The sequence below is a fragment of the Drosophila teissieri genome, chromosome 4 (assembly GCF_016746235.2).
Source record: "Drosophila teissieri strain GT53w chromosome 4, Prin_Dtei_1.1, whole genome shotgun sequence".
NCBI lineage: Eukaryota > Metazoa > Arthropoda > Insecta > Diptera > Drosophilidae > Drosophila > Drosophila teissieri.
Genome location: NC_053033.1, coordinates 1,246,417 through 1,269,826, shown reverse-complemented (window position 1 = coordinate 1,269,826; position 23,410 = coordinate 1,246,417). Strand labels below are relative to the sequence as shown.

Below are 23,410 nucleotides of genomic sequence, written 5' to 3'. Positions count from 1 at the left end.
TTTTAAATAATAATAATGCAAATAATGTAAAAAATATTATTGCAGATCGTAGATTAGTTCACGCGAAATAAATTTTATATTATAGTCAATAACCTTATAGTTATTGGAATTAGATGCGCACCGAGTTATAATTGTGCAAAGACTTTAAATTTACGCTTTTATTTTATAATAGTCATTTAAATATTTACATTTTTACATTAATTCTTATATGCTTAAACAATATTTAGTTTAAAAATATTTCGGAAGTTTTTTAAACTTTCGTTCTAACGTTTTTGGTTAATTTTGCCTTAATGGGCATTTTGGTTTCATATGTAAGTGAGTAGTCAGTAGTTTACTATTTTTGTAATATTTTATATTCTTCAATCCTATTAATATACCTTCTTAAATTGTAACCTAAATTTATCAATAAATGCAAGTTTGTATAATAAATAAACAATAATTTTTTAGTTTTCCGATTGGAATTTTTTTTTAATATAGTGATGTTTTTTTTAGCTGTATATGCTTAAAAAGTCTCTAGTCCCGTTCTTATTGGGCAGAAAGGAAAAATTCAGGTTATAAAGTTTACAAATTATTCTAATTAAAATTCTTATAAATGCCTTCTTTGAGATAAATTAGAGATTAATCTCATTCAATCGTGCATTTTAATTAAACTGTGTTGTTACTAAGATTTTGTATAATTTGGTGAGTATTTACAGCAAACAGAAACACTAAGAAATAATTTAACAAAAACTAAACATTTCAAAAATCAATTATTTTGTAAATGTTATGTTTTATTTATGTAAATTAAATGAAGTATTTGTGATGTGAGTACTTTAAACTGAATAACTATCTATTTATTTTAAGCTTAATTAAGCAAGAAAAATGTCCGATGATTCGGATTTTGTGCACGCACTTCCGCTTCCAGGTGATGCAGCTGATGCTAGAGAGTTAGCGCGCGTTGCAGCTAAGGGTGAACGCAGATCTTGTGTTAATGGTAACTGAGTTTGACCGCTCTCGTAGTAGTAAGACGAATCTGGAATAATTATATAATTTTGGTGTAAACTTTATTAACACGCAAGGATCAAAAAACTCATATTCAAGTAAAAGGAAATATGACCAATTTAAAAGAACAGCCTTCTTGGGCTTCTATGTCAATACCCATCATCAGCACGACCAATTCTCTAAGAAGCAAAAAAGAAAATTAATTACTTATCAAGCCACTGCTAGTGCCATAACCATAGGATCCGTAAGCTCCGCCATATTGTGTATATGCAGGATTGTAGGCGTAATCTGAGCCGGGCCCAACTGAGCTGCATCCTGAAAATTAATAACAACTTTTGTTTATGGAGTCTTATAATAAATAAAATAATAGAAAAATTATGTTAAACCAATAAGAAACGAACATTAAACTTCTGTTTATACTTTTAGCTTATAAAGTATATTAACATAATATTATTTAAATGAACTAAGACCTATCGATAAAATGGTTAATTAATTAACGATACATATATTGTATTCAAATACAATAACTGGTAAATATGATGTCAGAGAGATATGAGCTTATGTATGTAAGATTTCAAAATGTCTACTTCGCACTGCCATCAGCTAGGTAACTTGTATTTGATAGTCGAGAAACTCGACTATCTTTTTTGTCTTTTTTTCGGCTATTATTGTTTTAGATTTCAGTTAGATTTAATCTTAAATATCCCAACACCAGTTTTGTGCAATAAAAGAAAGGTGCTAATTTCAGAAAGTCATGGGATATCCATCCAAGATGCGTTGTGCGCATATATTATCAACTTGCCTGCGGAGTACTGATTAAAACTTGGCAGCACTGTAGGTGTTGAATAAAGGCCAACGTTACTTAGATTGGGTTCAACGTCTAATCGATTGTCAGACGGGTTTATATTTAGTGACGATGTTCCTCCGCTCGGATGCAGAAGTATTAGAGAAGATGGATGTGTACTTGTGTTTATGTGTGATCGCCTATTTCCTCTCAATTGCTCTTCTCCTAGATGTAGATGTGGCAAAGCAATATGATCACTGGATTGCGAATTAGAGTTGGACTTTTCAGATTCCGTATTATTATCTTCTCTGCCTCCATCACTATTAGTCAGGGACTCCTTAACACGGGTACTATTATTTTCCGTATTGTCTGGCGCAATCCTAGTACTAATCGGGCAAAGAATTGTCGGATCCGAGCTTTCTGTCACAACAATGTGTTCTTGCCCGACTAAGGATGAACAAGTTTCCACACTGGTCATAGATGTGTAGTTTCCGTCAAATGCTAGAGCTAATATATATGCAATGGAATTAAAAGATATCTAATCTTGGAATACTTTTGTATCGTAAAAATGTAGTGCTATTTTATGTTTCTTTGGTTTCCTCGTATAGTGCAAAATATTTTCTTTTTTATTATAAAGAAGTCTAAAGTTATTTGTTTTGGAAGTTTTTAATATTCTTATGAAGAAAAAGCTTGAAAAGTTTTCGATCTCAACAAAAAAAATTCGATGTTAATCACTAGAAGACGTATTTGCAAGTTTGTATCTTTTAATAAAGATTTTTAAAATTCCCCTAGTTGTGTTATGCAAATTTACCGATCGATAAGTTTTTAAAATGCCGCATGCTATTGCTGTTATGCGGATTGAACTTAAATAACCTCCCAATTAGGTGTAATAGGTATCCTAGTCAGAGATTCGACTAAATATAGAATAGTAGTAGTTTTAAAACTACTAAGAAATGTTTTTTTTTTTCACGGATTGTAAAACGGGGTTATGCGCTTCTAAGCTTTAAAATTAGCAGGACTAGCCTAAATTCACCAAATTTGTCGTTCCTTACCTGTGTAAAAAGGAGGGACTGTTTGTTCCTGTATTGAATTTGTGCTAAACTTCATTTCATGCATACTAATAGGAACTAACGGGGTAAGCGAACTGGCTCCTTCATGGGTTACGTTTACAAAGGAAAATAAATATAGGAAAAAATAAATTGGAAATTATATTAATAAAAATTTACCAAATAATTATACAATAAAAGAACGAAAATTATTTTAAAAACTAAGGACAGCATAACTTACCAATTGAAGGTCCGATTGCTGGTGTATAAAGTGAACTTTGAGTTTGCGAAATCGTTGTAATACTATCGTACAACATAGAAGTTTCGCTGCCAGATACTGTGGGATTAGATCCTGATATTGGGTTTGTTGAAAATCCGTTCGATGCTTCATAGTAGGCTGCAGCACAATTTCCGGTGCCTGTTGTCAAATTGCCTAGCTCGGCAAGGAGCTTGTGCTCATCCTTTATACACCATTTTCCTGACCAAATCTGAAATGCAATAAAGGACTTAGTTTTATTTGTTTCCTATATTTGTTCCCTGTATTATAATCTTAGAAGCTCGTTGCTTCGTTGTTTTCGATAATGTTGCTGCATCAAAACGGCATGCGAAAAAGATTAATTACTTTATTTTTGATAGTAAAACAAGAACGAACGCCATAGTCGAGTTCCCTCGGCCATTGATTCTGATCAAGAATATATATACTTTATATGGTCGGAAACGCTTCCTTCTGCCTGTTACATACTTTTCAACGAATCTAGTATACCCTATTACTCTACGAGTAACGGGTATAATTAGCTATAACGAACCAAGTCGTTTATGTAATTTATTTACAAAATTTAAAGAATTTGTTGATTTGCTAAAAACAAACAAACAAAAATGAAAAAATCAAAAATAATGTTGTGAGCTTGACTGCTGCGAGTGTTTCAGGCCATCGGGCATATTTCAAGCGTAAATAAAATAAACCGATAAGAACGTAATAGATCGTTTAAAATTCGCAAAGAATAACAAAAATTGGACCATTGATTATTTTAAACGTGTTGTCTGGTCTGATGAATCTAAATTTAACCGTTTAAAATCCGATCGAAGACAATACTGTTGACGTAGACCTGGAGATGGAACTCAGTGACATTATGAAAAGGAAACTGTTAAGAATGGCGGTGGAAGAAAATTGGAAAAAATTATTATTTAAGTATGCTTTACATGGGTATTCATCTAGTAGAAGAAATTATGGGTAAAAATTCTCCCAATTCTTCAAACCAATCTTCCAATTGAATCTAAGCAAGAAACGGTTGATGGAGTTACGAAACACCCAGCAAAAATTGTAGAGAAAAACAACAGTTTCAGTTAACAAAGTTTCCAACCCAAAGGCCCGGTCTCAATCTGATTGAAAATCTTTTGTCAATTGTGAAAAGAAGGCTTTGGGATCGTGTTTCAGCGGAATGGAAACGAATTCCCAAAAAGAAATTGTCAACACTTTTTTGTGGAGAGAATGCCTTAAAGAATGACTGAAGTCATCGTAAGCAAAGAACTTTGGTCTAAAAATATATAAATGAATTATTTTATACTAGATTTGTTAAAAAGTATGTAACAGGCAGAAGGAAGCGTTTCCATATAATTATAATATATATATATGTATATATATTTATATTATTGATCCGGATCAATAGCCGAGTCGATCTGGCCATGTCCGTCCGTGTGAACGTCGAGATCTTAGGAACTAAAGAAGCTAGAGAGTTGAGATTAAGCATACAGCTTCCAGTGGCATAGAAGCAGCGCGAGTTTGTTGATTCATGTTTGTTAGTCTTGTAAATTTCTATAGATTTGCAGAACAACTTTTTGCCATGCCCATTCTAACGCCCACAAACCACAAAAAATTTTAATGTTGAAATTTCTTCGCATTTTTACCTGCTCTACTATAGCATTCTCTCTTGTTTTACGTAATAAATAATATCAACGTGTGTAAATATGTATATGTTTCATGTATTTAAACACTCACATTTGGATAAAGTTGATCGCCAGTGTACGTTGACATACGCTGCCGTTTTCCATCATCATCGGAATGTATATTTGCGTCACGGTTCTCATCTAAAAATTGGTTAATCAGATAAGTTTATTTATTTATTTATTTAGTGAAGAAAAAAGTCTTTTTTTTTTATATGCACGTGCCGCCTAAGTGCGTTTGTAAGTTAATAGACACTTTTTCATTGACGGTAATGCAAATAAATACATCAAGCACCCTTATAACGATATTTCATATATTTAGCTTGTTTACCCTTGCGGAGAATAATGTAATGGGTAATAGTCCAGATGTCGTTTCATACCGCTCAAAATGGCAGCACCTTATTTCCGATAATTTATATAATGAAATTTTTTGGCGGTCAGTCTATTTTTTAATCAAACTCTCTTTCCTAAAAAAATTACATGGCTTTTCAACGATTTACTATGAAATTAATTAATACTTAGTTTTTAATTAGTACCTGAGAAATGAGGCACTTACTAAATCGTTTTAATTGTTTTTTCCAGCTTACTCACAATAGTGTTTTTCTTAATTATTACCAAAAAACACAAGGAAATTAAAAAATTATCCGAAGTGGTTTTGAGTTGTTTATTTGGCTTTAACCCTTAATGCATTTAATATTACAACTTCAGCCACGATCTGTTTTATTTGAACAAATTTGCCACAAGTGAACAGCAGTTTATTCCCAAAGGAATTGGAATAACATTTTTTAAGAAGAGCCAGATATTTTGAACAGCTTGGAATTATTATAAGCAACCCTCACAATCAAATAAGATTAAATCTTTTTGGTTTGTCCGCCAAGCAGTGCAAAATATCTAAAGTAACGACACCACAAGGCAATTCTTGGTTTCTTGTTCCATATTTTTACCACACTTAGAATTTCGCAGTTCACATATCAAGTAATTGTTTTTAAAATAGTTTTAAGGCATATTAATTATAAAAAAACTTACCATGAGCTTCAATTCTTTTGCGTTTACAACTTGATTCCGTGTTATTGTTATTGTTTACGCTACTGTTGTTATTGTTGTTGTGAGAGTGGTGACCATGTTGTATTCCTAAAATTCCATTTATGCTATATCCAGTCGTTCGTTGTTCAGTCGCTGAGTTTATATGCCTGCTTTCATTGCTATTGCCAATGATTTGACCGACTGAAACTTGGACAGAATCAGTGCCTGACGTCGGAATAGATGCGTGTACACTCGCCGTGGCCGAAACGTTTGTGTTTGCGGAATTAGCACTGCTATTACTAGTTGGTGGCTGCGGTTCCCCATTCGTTCCAGTGCTGCTGTCAAGACTTTCCGTTGCAATATGTCCCCCACCGAGACTCTGTGGAACATGGTGCTGCTGGTGATGATGTACGTGTTTGGCTTTCTCGGCGGCTTTATTCCTTACAATTCTGAAATTGAGTGACACGATTTTAAGTGACATAAATAAAGAATTAGTTGGTAAACTCAATCCACTCTACAAGTAATAAAGCACTAGCAATTTGTGCTTACGCCTACTGAAAAACAAGGGAGAATGCAATAGTTGCTTTCCTCCTATCTGAAACAGTGCTAAGGACAAAGTTCAACATTTTATTAGCGTAGAAATAGAATTTGGTAAGCCTATGAAATAGTCTGGTGCAACAAATTTTAATTAAACTATATGAGCCAAATAGTTTGGACCAGAATGGTATCCAGAATGTCGATAAAAATTTGCAACACAAAAGATTGAGTAAAAGTGCGGTAGTTATTGGCGTGCTTATCTTCTGAACCAAAGATGCACTGCGTGTTCGTCCTTAGAATATGCTTGATCAATATAAACTTTCTGGGTTTTATAGCCAGCGTTTATACGGATAGACGGACATGACCAGAACGAATGAGCAAGTGATCCTTCTCTTGTAACATATTTCTCACCGAATCAAGCTGCAATGAACAGTTCGGTTTGCATAGAAAATTTAAAACATAAAAGACCGCTATAGTCGAGTTCAAGTAGGAAAGTTCTCCAGATTGGCCACGAGCACTTTATTAATTATTAACTACGATTTTATCTTAAATTATGAAGTACTTCTTGGTGTCTCTACAGAGTTGTGTAATTTTTGGGCATTATAACTACAAAAAATGGTAATGCTTTAAAAATTTTAATTTATTTCAAAATAATACGATACTATAATATAAGCAATATACTATAAACACTGCAACAAATAACTAATAACAAATGCTAAAACAAATAAAAGGAAAGGTTTCGGACGAGATATATATACATATATATTTTTGGCCAGCATTGCTAGCAAAATCCATACAGCCATGTCCTTCTATCCTTCTGGCTGTCCGTCTAAGCGGCATAGAAAAGGTATGCAAACTGCAGGGATGCTAAACGTGTCGGAGTCGGTGTTTCCTTTACACTCTTGCTATAAACTTTAAAATTTACAAATCGCGGCTACCTAGTGCACCTATTAAGAATCATTGGACTTCCGGGATTGCATTGATTTAAGTACATTTTTTTTTCAAATTAAGGTAACCATATGCTACAGAGGGTTGTAAGGGCAGAAGTTAATTCTGCCCAGTTCGTGTCCTGAAGACAACAGTTTTAGGTTTTCTATGTTTTTGAGTACTAGCTTGAAACGGGATGAGCAATTGGATATATGGACAGTGCACACAATTGAGACATATGTTTGGGATGCGAGAAAAGTACATCCCGCTACATGCACATTTCAATGTATTTGAGTGGAGGGCTGAAAACTAAAATTGGTTGAGTGCTATGAAAGTCACTTTATTAAGTGACAGTCTCCTGGGAATCCGTATAAGGGGGAGTCCTGCCGATGCCGTACGCACAATTGTTATTCGATTGAATCACCGCCACCCTAATAATCGCTCAAGTGCCATCACATCACACATTGTCGCATTATGAATTTTTTTCTTTTTCCTTGATTATGCCATGAATTACCCTTGTCCGTCGCGACTTTTGCATTACCAACGGCCACATGCCAGCCTAGATGTTTGTTACTTTTTGCGGGGTACTAGTGGTAATACGAATCGAATTGATTATGGCTGCACGTGTCGGGCACGGTTAAAAATTATAATTCCAATTAAATTGTTTAGCCTGCAAAAATAAAAACAAGTGCGACTTGCCATTTGAAATACTCGATCAACAGATAATGAATTGTAATCATTTGGTTAAATTTAGATTCAAGTTTCAAAAATTTGTCTTAAACTTAAATATTTGTATGAAATTTATAGATGTCATTGCTAGCATATGAATATTATAATTACTGTGAATGGAATCATATTAAAAATGAAATGAATAAAACAATTTCGTTGTTCTTGTATCATATTTTGTTGAACCCTGGTGCTCTGACGTTTGTAAAATGTTAATTTACTTTCAAATTAAAGAACTATATTCAGCTGTTTTTGCAGATGCTTCTCGGTGGCATCGTTGAATGCCACCAACATAAATTATGGTCAAAATAGATGCGCGTAAATTATAGCAGTGTGGGGCTGTGTCGATTTCGGAACTGCCACGTGGCACGGCCAAGATTCTACGATGATGTTGTTGGCAATAAAGCCACACCGGATGTCAGAAGGGAAAGTGGCTTGTGTTGTGGTCGTGTGTCAAGCATTGTGCCACAATTATGAACGCTAAAAACTACTTAGATATTTTTATTAGATGAACGCTTTGGTAGAATATAAAGACTCAGTACTGCATGTAGTTGGGTTCTTTTCAAGCTTAGTTTTTAAGGAAACGGATACGGATGTTAACAGCATGACAGCAAACAAACTTTAGATCCCATCCCCATAACGGATGTGCGCATATACGTTGTAATCTGTTTTGGGTTTCATTGGGACTAAAGGTCTTTTCTAATATTTTCTTACCGGTTTATAGAAGAAACACTGGGAACATTATCCTGGGAACATATAGCTTCAGCCAAAAGTCGATCTCGTATTTCCCAAGCGAACATTGTGGGATTTTCGCGTTTATAGTTTGCTATTGCATCTACAACAGGAGGAGTGGCCACTTTCGGCTTGGAGCCGCCAATAACACCAGCTTTAAAACTACCAGTCTCATAATATCTGAAAGTAAAGGATTGGATAGCTTAGGAACCAAAATAACAACATTAAAATTTCTATTATACCTTGGCCAAAGCTGGCTAGGTATTGAAGCAGACATGTGCGGCCATATAAAGTGTATTTATATTTTATCAGTATTAACAGCCAAACCGCGAAAATTAGTCTTTTAGTTTTAAAGTTTAATGCATGAAAAGACTTTTTTCCATTGCATGTAGTAACTCGGACCAGTTTTGCTTATGTTAGTTGTTCTCTAATGGAAAATAGGCTAGTTTTTCGACAATATAAAATTTCGGGCTTAATTTGGAAAGCATCAAACGACTATATCATAACTGCAGTAGGAACAGTCTTAAAATAACTAGCAAATTAATGGAATAGAAATTCTAGCTTTGACGTTTTCGATCATGTAGCGATCCAATTGTGTATACAACAGGTATTTGACAATATATAATTTCGGTTTTAATTCGATTAAAATCAGTCGACTATATCATGTATGCATTATAGGATAGGTTTGCAGATAACTTTAAATGCTATGTTTCTTACGCATAAACACGCATGCGAATTAAACAAGAGAGAACGCTATAGCCGCGTTCCCCGACTATCTGTTTCCACAGTTTTTGGTGGTTTGTGGGCGTTAGAGTGGGCGTGACAAAAAGTTTTTTGGCAAATCGATAGAAAAGTACAAATCGATAAAGATTTACAAATCCAATGCAAAAATAAAAAAAATTTAAATCATTTTTCAAAAGTGTGGGCGTGGCAGTTTTGAGCGGTTTGTGGGCGTAGAGTGGGCGTGGCAAAATGAATAAACAAACTTGCGCTGCGGGATGTCTCGGGAGTCTGTAGGCTTAATCTCAACTTTCTAGCTTTTGTAGTTCCTGAGATCTCGATGTTCATGCGGACGGACAGACGGACGGACATGGCCAGATCGACTCGGCTATTGATCCTGATCAAGAATATATATACTTTATATGGTCGGAAACGCTTCCTTTCTGCCTGTTACACACTTTTCAACGAATCTAGTATACCCTTTAGTCTACGAGTAACGGGTATAAAAATTACATTAAAAGAAAAAACAACAAAATTCATTCTGACATACGGACAGACACATAGACGACCAGACCAATATCAATAATACATACATATATACATACATATATACATACATATATACATACATACATATATACTTCATATGGTGGGAAATCCTTCCTATTACCTTCCTTTTTAATGGGAAATAAACAAATTTAAGCGTTTTTGTGAGTATTACATAACAGGTTAATAACAAAACCTGTAATGCAGTACATACTTTTTAAAATCGTTTTATATAAGTGTTGTATTACCTTGAAAGGATTTTAGACACACAACCATGACTAACGCGTAATTGACGTGATATGTCACATGGGCGGACACCATTGTGGGCCAGCTCCACAATACGCTGACGAACGACATCGGGAAGTGGGCGACCATTAACGAATACGCCACCAAGTTGATTAACGCCTCCATGACCTAATTAAGAGAAATTAAATGGAGCTATGGTAAAGTTTGATATTCATTTGCCATTAAATATTGCAAAACAAAATTTGATATGCTGAAAATATTAAGAAATTTGTTGAGAAGTTTGTAACGCTGCGAAATTAATTCAGTTTCAAATAAAATATATTTTAATCGGCTCAAGATATGTAACCTCTGATCCAGTTAAAAGAAGAGAGAACGCTATAGTCGACTTCCCCGGCTATCAGATACCGTTACTCAGCTAGTGGAAGCGCGAAGAAGAAATTTTTACATTTTTCTGGCAGATTGATAGAAATAGGGAAAAGAAAGAATAAAATGGAAAAAAAATTTAAAATTGTGGGCATTAGGGTGGGCGTGGCTAAAAGTTGCTTGGCAAATCGTTTGAAATTTACAAGGTTAATAAAAAACTGAAAATATATCAAAAAGGTATCAAAGGGTTAGGTGCCGATACAAATGTTCAAGACTAATAATAAAAGGAAATATTTTCAAGACATTTGCGTGTCAGCTTTGGGTGGGTTGTGTGCGTAAGAGTCGGCGTGCCAAACAAATTTTCGGCATACCGATAGAAATTTACAAGACTAATAAAAAAATATACCGGCGTGGCAGTTTTGGGCGGTTTGTGGGCGTGGAAACATGGGCCAACAAACTTGCGCAGCTTCTATGTCTCTGGAGTCTGCATGATTATTCTCAACTTTCTATCTTTTATAGTTCCTGAGATCTCGACGTTCATACGGAGAGAATCCTTAGGAATAGATATATAGAATATATATACTTTGTATGGTCTAAAACGCTTCCTTCTACCTGTTACATACTTATCAACGAATCTAATATACCCTTTTACTCTCCGAGTAAGGGGTATAACTATTAAAAGCACTCTATAAAAAATTCGATTTTATCTGGTTATACCACGCGCTTTGATGCTTGCATATCTCCACCTGTCCGTATCCAATTTTGCGACAATCCGAACACTTCGTTTGTATAGTCTTTCGAATGACAGAAGTTTGAACGCTGTAAAGGACACATATATTATTGTTCGTGTCGATATAGCCATCCGTCCGTTTCTACGCAAACGAGTCTCTCAGTTGTAGAGTTATCTCTGTTGCAGGTAGTATATAATTAGGAGGTGCTGGATCGGACCACTATATTATAAAGATAAATATGTATTAGATTTGTATTTGTATACAGGAACAATAGCCAAGTCGGTTTAACCATGTCCGTCCGTATGAACGCCTAGATCTCAGGATCTATAAAATCTAGAAGGTTGAGGTTAAGAATGAGGATTCCAGAGATATATACGCAGTGCAAGTTTGTTTCCAAATGTTTCCACGTCCACTCCTACGCCCACAAACCGCCAAAAACCATCACGCCCGCACTTTTGGAAAATGTTTTGATATTTTTTAATTTATTTATTGGTCTTGTAACTTTTTGTCGATTTTTAAACACTTTTTGTCACGCCTTCTAACTGCCAAGACCACACTTTAAAATAAAAAAAACATTTTTTTATTTTATTATTTGAATTCCCAATTTTTACCGATATTCGAGAAAATGTTGAAATTTGCTGAGTAACAGGTATTTGTTTTTTGGGGGAACTCGACTATACCATTCACTCTTGTTTTTATCTGTTTATATACATCTTCGTTAGTTCGTAAAATACAACCGATTCGCAACCAATGTAAAACAAAGGATGCCGCACGTCTCATATATAATGAATGCAAAAGTATTAATGACAAACATACTGCAAGTGAATGAAGAACGCTTGTCACACTTAATTTAAAAAACATGACTGTAGGATTCTTAATTAATTCACTAATTCGAATTTCCAGTGCCTAATTATTCCTGATTTTAATGAGTTTATTGAGCTAAATATTTGAGTTTATCGACTATCAGATACATTTAACTCAGCTAGTGGGAGTACAAACAAAAAGTTTTAACAATTTTGGTCCTATTGATAGAAATAAAATAATAAATTGAAGAAAAAAAAATAAAAACAAAAGTGTAGATGTTACAGTTTTTGATAGTTTGTGGGTGTGATTGGGTGCCAAATGTTTTTGATATACCGATAGAAATTGTCAAAACCAATTAAAAATCGCATTGTAGTCTTGAGCGGATTGGGGGTTTCACAATGAACGGGGAAGATACTTTTTTGGGATATCAATAAAAAATGAAAAGACAAGTAGAAGAATGAAAAAAAAGAACACATTATTTAAAAGTGTGCACAAGTAAGCGTGGGTACGTTCTGAAAAAAAACAAGAGAGTTCCCCGACTATCTGATACCCGTTACTCAGCTAGTGGAAGTGCGAAGGAGAGTCTTTAACACTGACAGTTTTTGGCGTTTGTGGGCGTTAGAGTGGGCGTGGCAAAAAGCAAATCGATAGAAATTTACAAGACTAATACAAAAATGAAAAAATATCAAAACATTTTTCAAAAGTGTGGGCGTGGCAAGAATATATATACTTTATATGGTTGGAAACGCTTCCTTCTGCCTGTTACATACTTTTCAACGAATCTAGTATCCCCCTTTACTCTACGAGTAACGGGTATAAGAACAGGTATGCCGGTAGATTTGAAGGTAGTATTAGTAGTAGTATTTTAGTAGTATTTTCTAAACCTTTTTTCCTTTAACCCAACGAATCTTTCTAAAATTCTTTCTGTAATTGAAATTAGTTAAGAACCGCCCAAAACTGCCACGCCCACACTTTTGAAAAATGTTTTGATATTTTTTTCATTTTTGTATTAGTCTTGTAAATTTCTATCGATTTGCAAAAAAACTTTTTGCCACGCCCACTCTAACGCTTACAAACTTTCAATAGCTGAGTAACGGGTATCAGATAGTCGGGGAACTCGACTATAGCGTTCTCTCTTGTTTTATCTTTTAAACAGAACCATTTTAAATAAAAAAAAAATTAACAGCTGAAGATTTGACCTATACCCATGGTGAATTACTCAGCGTGATATCTGCTGTTTAATAAGTCCGTAATATGGGCATTGTTGTTCTTAATGTCACAAGAATGCAAAAAATGTAAGAAATCAAGGTATTAAATAATAAAAACAATGTAGTTAAATAAATAAATAAAAATATTTATAACAATTCCTACATAATAATCAGATTTTATTCGATTTGGAATAAATATATATATATTTATATATATTATATAAATATAATTTATATAAATATTAAGACACACTATACATAAATATGTTGGCAAGAAAATAAAATTCAAATTTAACATTAAATGAATGGTGGGCGTGGCCATAGCTTGAAACAATCATACGCTATGTAGACGATACTTTAATCTAGTATACTCATACAGTAGCATATCAAACAAAAACAGCTGTGGCAGGCGTTCATTTTTTCCAATTTTGTGTCGATTAGTAGCAACAAAAAATAACTAAATTATCATCGAATTCGGCACAAAGTTGGTGCACTATGCGCCATTGGCCCCAACAGTTTCAAAGTTCACAAAGTTATATTCTGTACTTTCAGATTGCAAGACGCAATTGCGTTTAAAATATTTGTATTACATGTATAATATTCCATCATGTTCTGGTTGTAGCGATAAGCTGTAGATAGGTCCATCGCAGAATAGAAAAGTAGTATTGTATTTTCTTTTTCAAACCAAATATTAAGACACAATCACATTATTGTATTCACTTTGAGCACCATTTTATTAAAAGTTTGTTGAAGGGTGCGATTTATCTGCAAGCGTGACACACGTATCGCACCGCAACCGCAAACCGTAACGGTAAACCGAACTTGTAATCGATGCCGGAACAGCTAGAAGTGCTCCGATTGCAGCAACGATGTTCTGATTGACGTTCTGGAAAAGCACTGTCCATCGACAGGCTTTTGAAGATGAAGTTTGATTTTCGTTTGTCTACTTCTTTGCATAAGTAAAGTGGACCGAGCACTCTCGTTGCTGGGGCTTATTCAATAGATATGGTCTTCTTTTGGCCAGCCATTGACATTATTTTTTCTTTTATTTAACAGCGTGTTTTCTCTTTCGTTTTGTGTACCGTAAAATATTGCTAACCATTTTTTCCGGACTGTTTGCTGCCAGCCGCAGAGATTCTGCGCACGATTTCCTTATTCTTATCTACTTCTACAATTTTTGATTGTCCCTATCTCTACTTCACGTGCAAAGGTGTGGGCGTATGCATGTCCTTGGTAATACGTCGTTCTCTTTACACTTACAACGCGACCGCTCCGCCCACCCGTATCGGTTGCCGTTGACTTCGGTCTGGCGTTTTCATCTTACTGCAGCCAGCCAATGAAGACGGTTCTGAGCCAGGGACGGTTAAGGCGTAGCATCGCCAAACGATGATACTGGGTGGCTGTTCCTGTAGTGGCCAATAAAATCGCTCTGAGCATGGCAACATTTGTGTGGATGGAAAAAGGTTTATTTTTAGGCAATTTTAGGTTTTGCGCCTTGTGCCAGTATGGCACAATTTGGCACAGTCTGACAACAATTAATTTATAGAGAGTATGCCAAAAGTCAAGGAAAAACTAAACAAAGTATTTTAAAAATATTTATTTAATTGTGCTATCCCTCCGCCTTTGACTGACATTAACAGGAGCACAAACACATTTGGGACTGGAACGAGCAAGCCAGCGGCCACGAAATCAACCAATAGCCACAAAGAAGGTCTGGCATCGTGTGCAACGGCGCCAATCACAGCACACCTCCCTGCCCACTCCATTAACATGTAGCCCCTGTGTATTTCGACATCTCTTTCTCACTCTTGAATAACACGCAGCCGTTTCTTTGCAACACTCCGATACCAACCCATTTAAATTTTATAAATAATTTCATCTTTGTAAAATCATAAATAGGGACTAATATGTTTCAAGAAAGTATTCGGGGCCATTTTAATGATAATGTACTTCAAGGAGATAACGTATTAATGTAACTTAATTTTTCTCGACTATCTGGATAAAAATCTCGTTGCTATTTACCTATCTACCTAAACTTGTGTACTCATGGTCTACAGGATAAGCATAAATAGTATTGGTATTAGTATTATAGTAGGCAGTATTACCTTTAAAATTTTCTCTTTACCGCAAAATAACTGTTACTGATAGCGTTATCTGCCTCAAAATATTGTTGCTATTTTTCTCCAGACATTAAAAATATTTTTAATTGAAATTATAAAATTAGCTTAATTCTTAAATGCTCACCAAATATATTAACTTTTGGAAAATGTTTTGCTATTTTTTGTTATTCTTGAAAATTTCTATAGTTTTGCCACTTTTTTTTACTTTTTTTTTCCCAATTTCTACCGATATTCTACCGATTTTGGAAATTTCTTGTTCGGCTTTCCTCTAGAAGTTTCCGCTAGAAAGTTGAGATTGGACATGCAGACTCGAGAGACATTGACTCAGCGCACGCTTGTTGACCCATGTTGCCACGCCTACGCTAACACAAACCGCCGCAAACTGCCACGCCCACACTTTTAAAAAATATTTTGATATTTTTTTTTTGTTTTGTTACTCTTGTAAATTTCTATTAATTTGCAGAAAATCTTTTTGGCACGCCCACTCTAACGCAAACAAACCGCCAAAAAGTGTCCGTGTTGAAACTTCTAACGGGTATTAGGTAGTCGGGGAATAGTGTAAGTATAACAGGTTGAAGAAAACATTTCCGACCATTAAAAGTATATCTATTCTTGATCACTAGCCAAGTCGATCTGGCCATGTCCGTCTGTATGAACGTCGAGATCTCAGAAACCAAAAAAGCGAGAACGTTAGATTAAGCATTCAGTTCCCTTTGCTAAAAAACTTTATGCCACGCCCACTCAAACTCCCACAAACCGCTCAAAACTGCCACGCCCGCAATTTGTAATTTTTTGATTATTTTATCGATTTTTCCGTTTTATTATTTGTCTTGCCAATCTCTATTGGCATTTATTTCATATTATTATGTATTTATTGATTTCTATCAATATTCTATATTGAAATTTCTCGTTCGCACTCCCACTAGCTGAGTAATGGGATTTGATAGTTGAGGTAATCGACTATAGCGTTCTCTCTTGTTTTATATTGTCATAGTCTTTGAACACCTGAAGTTTTACACTTTTGTTTATACTTTCGAAGGATCTAGTCAAATGCTTTGCTTTCGAAAAGTTATTTGTCTTAATATTACAAAACAGTAGAATGTACATACCATATATATATTTATCAAGATATAAATGATAATACTTAGTTTATTCGAACTACTTATATTTAGTAGTGGACTATTAGTGGAATGAAAATGGTTCATCTAAATTAAAAAATCCTTTAGCACCGGAAGTTGGTACCTAAGCTACCGGAAAACAACTTGATTTGTGGTTTCTGCCTTCAGTCGATTTAAGTTGTACTCACGGATTAATCTGTGTTCCCATACATTTGTGGTTACGGAGTCGGTGCTGAGTTACTATCATATTTCTTGTATATATCCTGATAATAAGGGGCGTTGTAATCATACACCATTTGTGCTTTAATTTGAATGTGAATCAGATCTTGATGTTGTACGATCATCAACTAAGTGAGAAGACGGGAACAGGGTCCAGTCTCCAATGACCATTTCCATTACCCATACCAAATAAATACAAGAAACAAAAGAAACTGTGTCATAGCCAGGAAACAACTTTGCGGTCAAAGTATTTTTTTTCAATTAGGCACGCAGTTACTTGAGACAATTCCAACTAAGCCGCAGAAAATTGATCCGGTGGTGGTCACTTAGCTTTGTGAGAAATCTTTGCTGATGCAAAAATCAGTATGAATGATTCGTGAGATATGGGTATTTGTGCTATTCGGTCACATGGTTGTCTAAGTATATTTATGGAAAACTATAAAGTTATCTTACCATCACCAGAAATACTGCCCTGCGAACTGTGTGAGTCTTCTGAAAAGATATATTAATAATATTTTCCATTTAAATATAGGTATAAATATAAGCACGGATATAAGTGTGGTACCTGCCCCGTTTTGAATATCGTTCATGGCTGTTATCCACTCCACGCCTTGGGCCTGTGACATGAAATTGTTACCAGATGGCGTCGAATTCGTATCCGATACGTTGATCAGTATCCTGTTTGAATATTCATCAAGCTTGTTCGCTAGATTTTAGAATTTAAAAACATTAATGTATTGTTGTTTTGCTAAAAAAGACTTAAAAACCAGATAGAACGCTATAGTCGAGTTCTTCGTTACTCAACTCAGCTAGCCGGAGTGCGAACGAGAAATTTCAACGTATTTTTAGCATATCGATGGATCTGGCAAACCAAATACAACAAAATTTTAAAACGCGGGTGTGGCAGTTTTGGACGGTTTCTGAGCGTCTAAATGGGCGTGGCAACATTTCGAAGCAAATATTCTGCCTATGTCTCTAAATTTTGCATGCTATATACATATACTTTATATGGTCGAAAACGCTTCTCTCTACCAGTTAGATACTTTTCTACAAATCTAGTATAACCTTTTAGTCTACGAGTAACGGGTATGCATATTTTTTATACGCAAAAAATATTAAATACGGAAACGCAAAAAATCTTAAAAAAGTTAACATCGGCCTTTTATGAAGTAAAAGGATTGTATATCATATCATATCATCCTGTCGTTAAAAATACATTATCAAATGCTATCTTTGCTTCCTACAAGTTTTGTGAAAAAATAAAATGGAATTAAAATCTAGGGTTTTTTTTACCATTTTGGCTGAAAACGACCCGAACTATTTTTTCAAATTCAAAACTGTGGTACGAAATATATACTTAAAAAGAATGATAATACTATGTATGTGAACAAGAAAATATTTATTGACTAAATGGTACTTTTAAAGTCAATTGCAAAATCATTTTCGGAAGGAACAAATTTCTACTGATTTTTATAGTGTACAAAACGACAATATATGTATGTATATTATTTGTTGTTAAAGAATTCGAGGAGGAAAATCGTGAAACATTCCAATGGAAACATGTGAAATTTCCCCTTACCAAAAATTCCGTGACTTGAAGTAAACACCTTTTAATTTCTGGTCCCTGAAGCTTTCATACAACTGGAATATGAATTCAAGAAGAGTCGATTTCTACGTTTACTGGTGCCACTAGCAAAATCTTGGAAGGGGATATAAAAGGTTTTCAATCGCGTTTTTCCCCTTCTCTTTCCCCAGCAATCGCTATTGTTCTTTAGTTTTGGACGGTTGCAACTTGAATTACCATCCTTTCCTTTTGCCGGTCATCACTTATCCACTACAAATATTAATGACATGAAAATGTAATCTTTTGTTTAAGTATAATCGTTAATGTAAACTAGAATATATCAATCTAAATATTTTTGTAATTATCTTTAAAAGTTTGTTTTCGTTTATTTATAAGAATTTTAATTTAAAAAGTTTACAATACAAAACTCAAAATGTATGCTGTCGCTTGAAAATTAAAATCTAAACATGAAAGGAAGCTAGCTTCGACACGCCGATAATGGTGTAGAAACCACTTTGATCAAAAACGGAACTATAGCTTTCCTTTTAATATTTTTAATTATTTGTTCGTGCTTTCCTTTGACAAAATAGTCGTCAGAAACTAGCAAAATATTTCAATTAATTTTACAGACATTTTCCGACTTATGATGCTAGTTAAATTACAACCCAAATGATTTGTTATCAAAAAACTGTTGTATACCGAATTAGGATACTCTTTAATAAAAAAAAAGAAGGTAAAATTTTTCGGATTTTTTCTTTGGCAGCTATATTAAATAGTGGTCTGATCTGGTCGGATTCGACAAAAAAGTTTCATTCAGATAGTTTTAAAACTAAGACTAGTTTGCGTAAGAACGGACAGACGGATAGGTCAGACAGACATTGCTATATCGCCTGTGTTTTGTCTACTGGTAAAGAATTTATATACTGGTCGCAAATGTTTTCTTCTAAAGTATTTTGTTTACCTTTTGACTTATCTTCCATTTGGGGTGAGGTATACATGTTACATCCGGAAAGGTGTTGATGAAAATGCCGATTTTGATTAGTATTGATAGTAGTGGTCAGACTATCACGAGTGTGGGAGTTCTGTAAATTGTGCAAAGTCGGAGAAACGACATGTGGCTGATGATGAGAAAGGTGATGTTGTTGCAGATTTTGGGCATCGTGCTCTAGCTGGGCTGTACTTGTATTAGGGCTTTCTTCTTGACTTGAGTGTAGAATGTGCGGCTGTAAAATACGATGTTGGACCTCATGTGATAGTGTCCCGATCCCGTTGTTATGATGTGAAGATGTCTGTACATCCATTATAAGCATCAAGGATTCAACAGAGAGTTTCAGTTCCTAAAATACAGAAAATTGTGTGTTATTTAATTATGAAAGGAACGAGCACAGAAACTAGCTTATCCAAAGTACTTAACCTATGCAGTTACGAAAAAAATGGATAAGTCCGCAAACAACAAGACAGATAATAAAATGACAAACAATCAAAATATTTTTTTTGCGCAGCTTGTGGGCATTGTGTGGCCGAAGTCATTTTCTAGGATTGACGTACCCTAGAACTGCATCTTTAGAATTTGCAGCTATGAATATTTATTTCATATGTTTAAAAACGCTTTTTCTACCTCTTGGATACTTTTCAACGAATCCTTTTACTCTGGAATAACGACTGGAATAAATTGAAGCAAGCAAACAAAGTACATACATATGTTTGGCATGTTTCTAATAGGAGCAATTTGTAAAAAAAAAAACCCAGAGAACACTATAGTCGAGTTCCCCGACTATCTGATACCCCTTACTCAGCTAGTGGAAGTGCGAAGGAGAAATTTCAACACTGACCGTTTTTGGCGGTTTGTGGGCGTGGCAAAAAGAGAGAAATTTACAAGACTAACAAATATTTGAAAAAATATCAAAACATTTTTCAAAAGTATGGGCGTGGCAGTTTTGGGCGGTTTGTGGACGTTAGGGTGGGCGTGGCAACATGGGTGAACATGCGTCTGGAGTCTGCATGCTTAATCTCAACTTTCTAGCTTTTATAATTCCTAAGATCTCGACGTTTATACAGACAGACGGACGGACAGACGGACGGACAGACGGACATGGCCAGGTTAAAAATATATATACATACATACATATGAATACTCGTACTTTATATGGTCGGAAACGCTTCCTTCTGCCCGTTAGATACTTTTCAACGAATCTAGAATACCCTTTTACTCCACGAGTAGCAAGAGAACTATGAACCAAATTTATATGTTGTCAGAAATCTAGTTAATACCGATTTATACATTTTATGACTAACAATAAATTTTATAGTCCATTTTCTCGCTATCAGATACCCGTTACTAGGAATTTGGTTGTCATAGATTGGCAAAAAGTAAGTAAAATATAAACAATTCTATTCTTTTCAATTATTTTCCGACTATTTACATAGCTTGAACTTTTGTTATCTTAATTAAATAAAAAAAAATTAATTTAACACATTAATGAAATTTTAAGTTAATTTAACCGTAAAACTCATTTTTCATTTGTGTCTTTAATGGCACACAGAAGACTATTGCATTTTCCGCTCATGTAACTGTACGTCTCTGCTGCCTTTGTTTTTTCGAGCAAGGTGCACATTATACCCGCCAAATAAAGGCTGAACCCGCGCAAACGTGTTTGCTAGCACTCATTCACCTGTTGTTAATTGACCTTTTTGGGACCATCACTCCCCTAAGGGTCAATATAGCAAAATGAACGAGCTACGTACATGGGTATGAGAATAAATGTGTTCGTTTAGACCATCTGCTTTATTTTTACATTTATAGTTTCAATAATAGCCCAATAAGAGAGAACGATATAGTCGACTATCAGATACCCATTTAACAGCTAGGAGCACAGCGGAGGTGAAATAAATGATTAAAAAAACTAGATCCATTCTCTCGGTAAGAACATTTAAACGTTTTTTTGCCGTAACAGTGCCAAAAAAGTTCTCGGCACATCGATAGAATTTAATAAATTAAACATCAGAAAACATTTAAAGTGTGTGTGGGCAAAGTTCTGAAACAAGCTAGCACCGCTTTTATAGTTCTCGCGGTTTATACGGACGGAAAGACAGACGGACATGGCTAGACCGACTAGGCTAGTGATGCTGATCAAGAATAGTAGTATACGATATAATACACTACCACTAGTTAAATATGCCTTATTATTATGAATAAATTTATTATCATAGTTATTACAGGTTAGCAGTGAGTGACTGCGTAAAATCGGAATGAAACACTGTGTCATAACGGAGGATTTGACTTAGTTTGACATATTTAACTACCATCATCGGTCCTTTTTAGTTTGCAACGTAGTAAAGGATACTTTAGGTTTATATAAAGAATCACCAGCCAAGTCGATATAGCCATGTCAGTCCGTCGGTTTCTAGACCATCTCGTCTCACAATTTTAACTAGCTGCTTGAAGCTTTGGTCAATATATGAGGACAATATCATAAAGTAGCCTTTTAAAAAGTCAAAAAATAAATTGAAAATTGATCATTAAGTGTCAAAACTCGAAATTCAGCATTTTTGGAACATATATAATATAAATTAAATTAATAATATATATAATATAAATTTTCTTTGGTAGACATCAGTTGTCTTTTATAAATATATTACGGAAGTATGATACGGTAATGAATAAATAAAAAGTATGCCCTCTGAATTTTTTTAATTTTAGTTGCACTTACATAAAATATAAACAATAGAACAAAAACATTTTATTAATAGAGTATTTTTCAATTATTTAAACATTGGGGTTTTAAAATATACAGTTAAAAGTCACGGTCGAGCACATCTGTCCTGCTACGAGGTCATTGGGGCTTATTTACTTTGTTCTTTTCAACACAAACTGATATTCAGGCAGAATACTGGGTAATAACCCATACTACATTCAATTCAACAAAATTAAAAGTGGGAAAAACAATCGTATTTTCACACACTCCAGTCGAATAATAGGTATGGAGAGTCAGAATACTTAGTTAAGACAGTCTATGAAAACAGAGAAAACAAGAATTCCAAGGTCAGGAGCGTGGGTAAATATAAGTTGTTTAAATTCGGCTTACCCTCTTTTATTAAAAGCCGAACTCAATCGTCTCTCGTGTTTAATGTTAAATAACTTGGATGATTTAAGAATTTATTTTCACCTTCATAATATTTAAAACTAAAAGTCATTTAGTTTACTCACTGAATATTTTTGTATTTTAGAGATTGATAAACATAAAATTGTCAGTTATTAAACGTCACTGTTTCAAATCACAGTCAGTTTTCGTTATACACTCTTAATATCACTGACTCTACGGATCTAAACCAATACGGTACTTGAGAGATAACAAGACAGCGCGTACCACCTGTTGGCTATAAATCCACGAAGTAACACGATTTTCAGGTGGATCTTGAAGCGTACGCCAAGAGATCTCGAGCGAAACTAAATTGTTGAATGGCAATGGACGACGGAAGCCGTTTACATCGCTCAAACTCAAGCGACCACTTTTTCGAGTGTGTTCATAATGGCTTATGTATTTGAGTCGCTCTCAAAACTTGGCCCAAGTCGGCTTTACGGTTGGTCGGCTCCATTTGCACTCAACTGGCTGTCGACTAATAGGGAGACATAGCGTGTTGGTCGGACGCAAAAGCTGGGTTTGAAATACGATCGCGGCTTCTAACAGAATGAGTGATAGAGAGAAAGAAAGAGAACAAATTAGTCACTGAAAAAGAAGGGATGAGAGGTTAATCTTGTTTTCCCCAGTTCGGTCTTCATGATCAGAGTGTTGGAGTGTTTATACCCGTTACTCGTACAGCAAATGGGTATTCTAAATTCGTTGTAAGGTATGTAACAGGAAGAAAAAAGCGTTTCGTAGCGTTTGATATATTCGTGATCATGACCACTAACCAATTCGGTCTGTTAGCTCTTATGTCTACAGACCACAATCTCATAACCCTAACCCTATCCAACTTCAAGGTTTTGTAAGGCTTAGCTGACCAATATCCATTAAATTGTTTTTCATTAAAGGGCTATATTTATTGTTTTGGTTGCTCATTTCCGATTTTCAGT

General features: G+C 34.8%; 1 protein-coding gene across 3 annotated transcripts; it reads right to left on the bottom strand.

Annotated features, from left to right (window-relative positions):
* Window positions 1-143: 143 nt before the first annotated feature.
* On the bottom strand, window positions 144-22,441 carry LOC122622868 (paired box protein Pax-5). 3 transcript variants are annotated; one of them, XM_043801489.1, is made up of 13 exons: window positions 22,422-22,441; window positions 19,298-19,673; window positions 17,338-17,478; window positions 17,226-17,264; window positions 10,212-10,377; window positions 8,680-8,877; window positions 5,779-6,224; window positions 4,808-4,896; window positions 3,053-3,299; window positions 2,818-2,916; window positions 1,784-2,272; window positions 1,189-1,296; window positions 144-1,012 (listed from the first exon to the last, which is right to left on the bottom strand). In XM_043801489.1, exons 2-13 carry the CDS (start codon window positions 19,644-19,646, stop codon window positions 849-851), a joined length of 2,535 nt encoding a protein of 844 aa, XP_043657424.1. In that variant the 5' UTR covers window positions 19,647-19,673; window positions 22,422-22,441; the 3' UTR covers window positions 144-848. The 3 variants fall into 3 exon arrangements, with proteins under 3 accessions (XP_043657424.1, XP_043657422.1, XP_043657423.1); XM_043801487.1 differs by lacking the exons at window positions 17,226-17,264; window positions 17,338-17,478; window positions 19,298-19,673; window positions 22,422-22,441 and adding an exon at window positions 13,906-13,977; XM_043801488.1 differs by lacking the exons at window positions 1,784-2,272; window positions 17,226-17,264; window positions 17,338-17,478; window positions 19,298-19,673; window positions 22,422-22,441 and adding an exon at window positions 13,906-13,977.
* Between the last annotated feature and the right edge of the window lie 969 nt (window positions 22,442-23,410).

Bases quoted from the DNA above. Each gene is read 5' to 3' on its own strand.
- LOC122622868 (XM_043801489.1), bottom strand. From the start codon at position 19,646: ATGCTTATAATGGATGTACAGACATCTTCACATCATAACAACGGGATC. The intron at 6,225-8,679 runs GTAAGAAAATAT...ACTCAATTTCAG, and splicing joins AGTGTTTCTTCTATAAACCG to AATTGTAAGGAATAAAGCCG. The intron at 1,013-1,188 runs GTAATTAATTTT...TAATTATTCCAG, and splicing joins CACTAGCAGTGGCTTGATAA to ATTCGTCTTACTACTACGAG.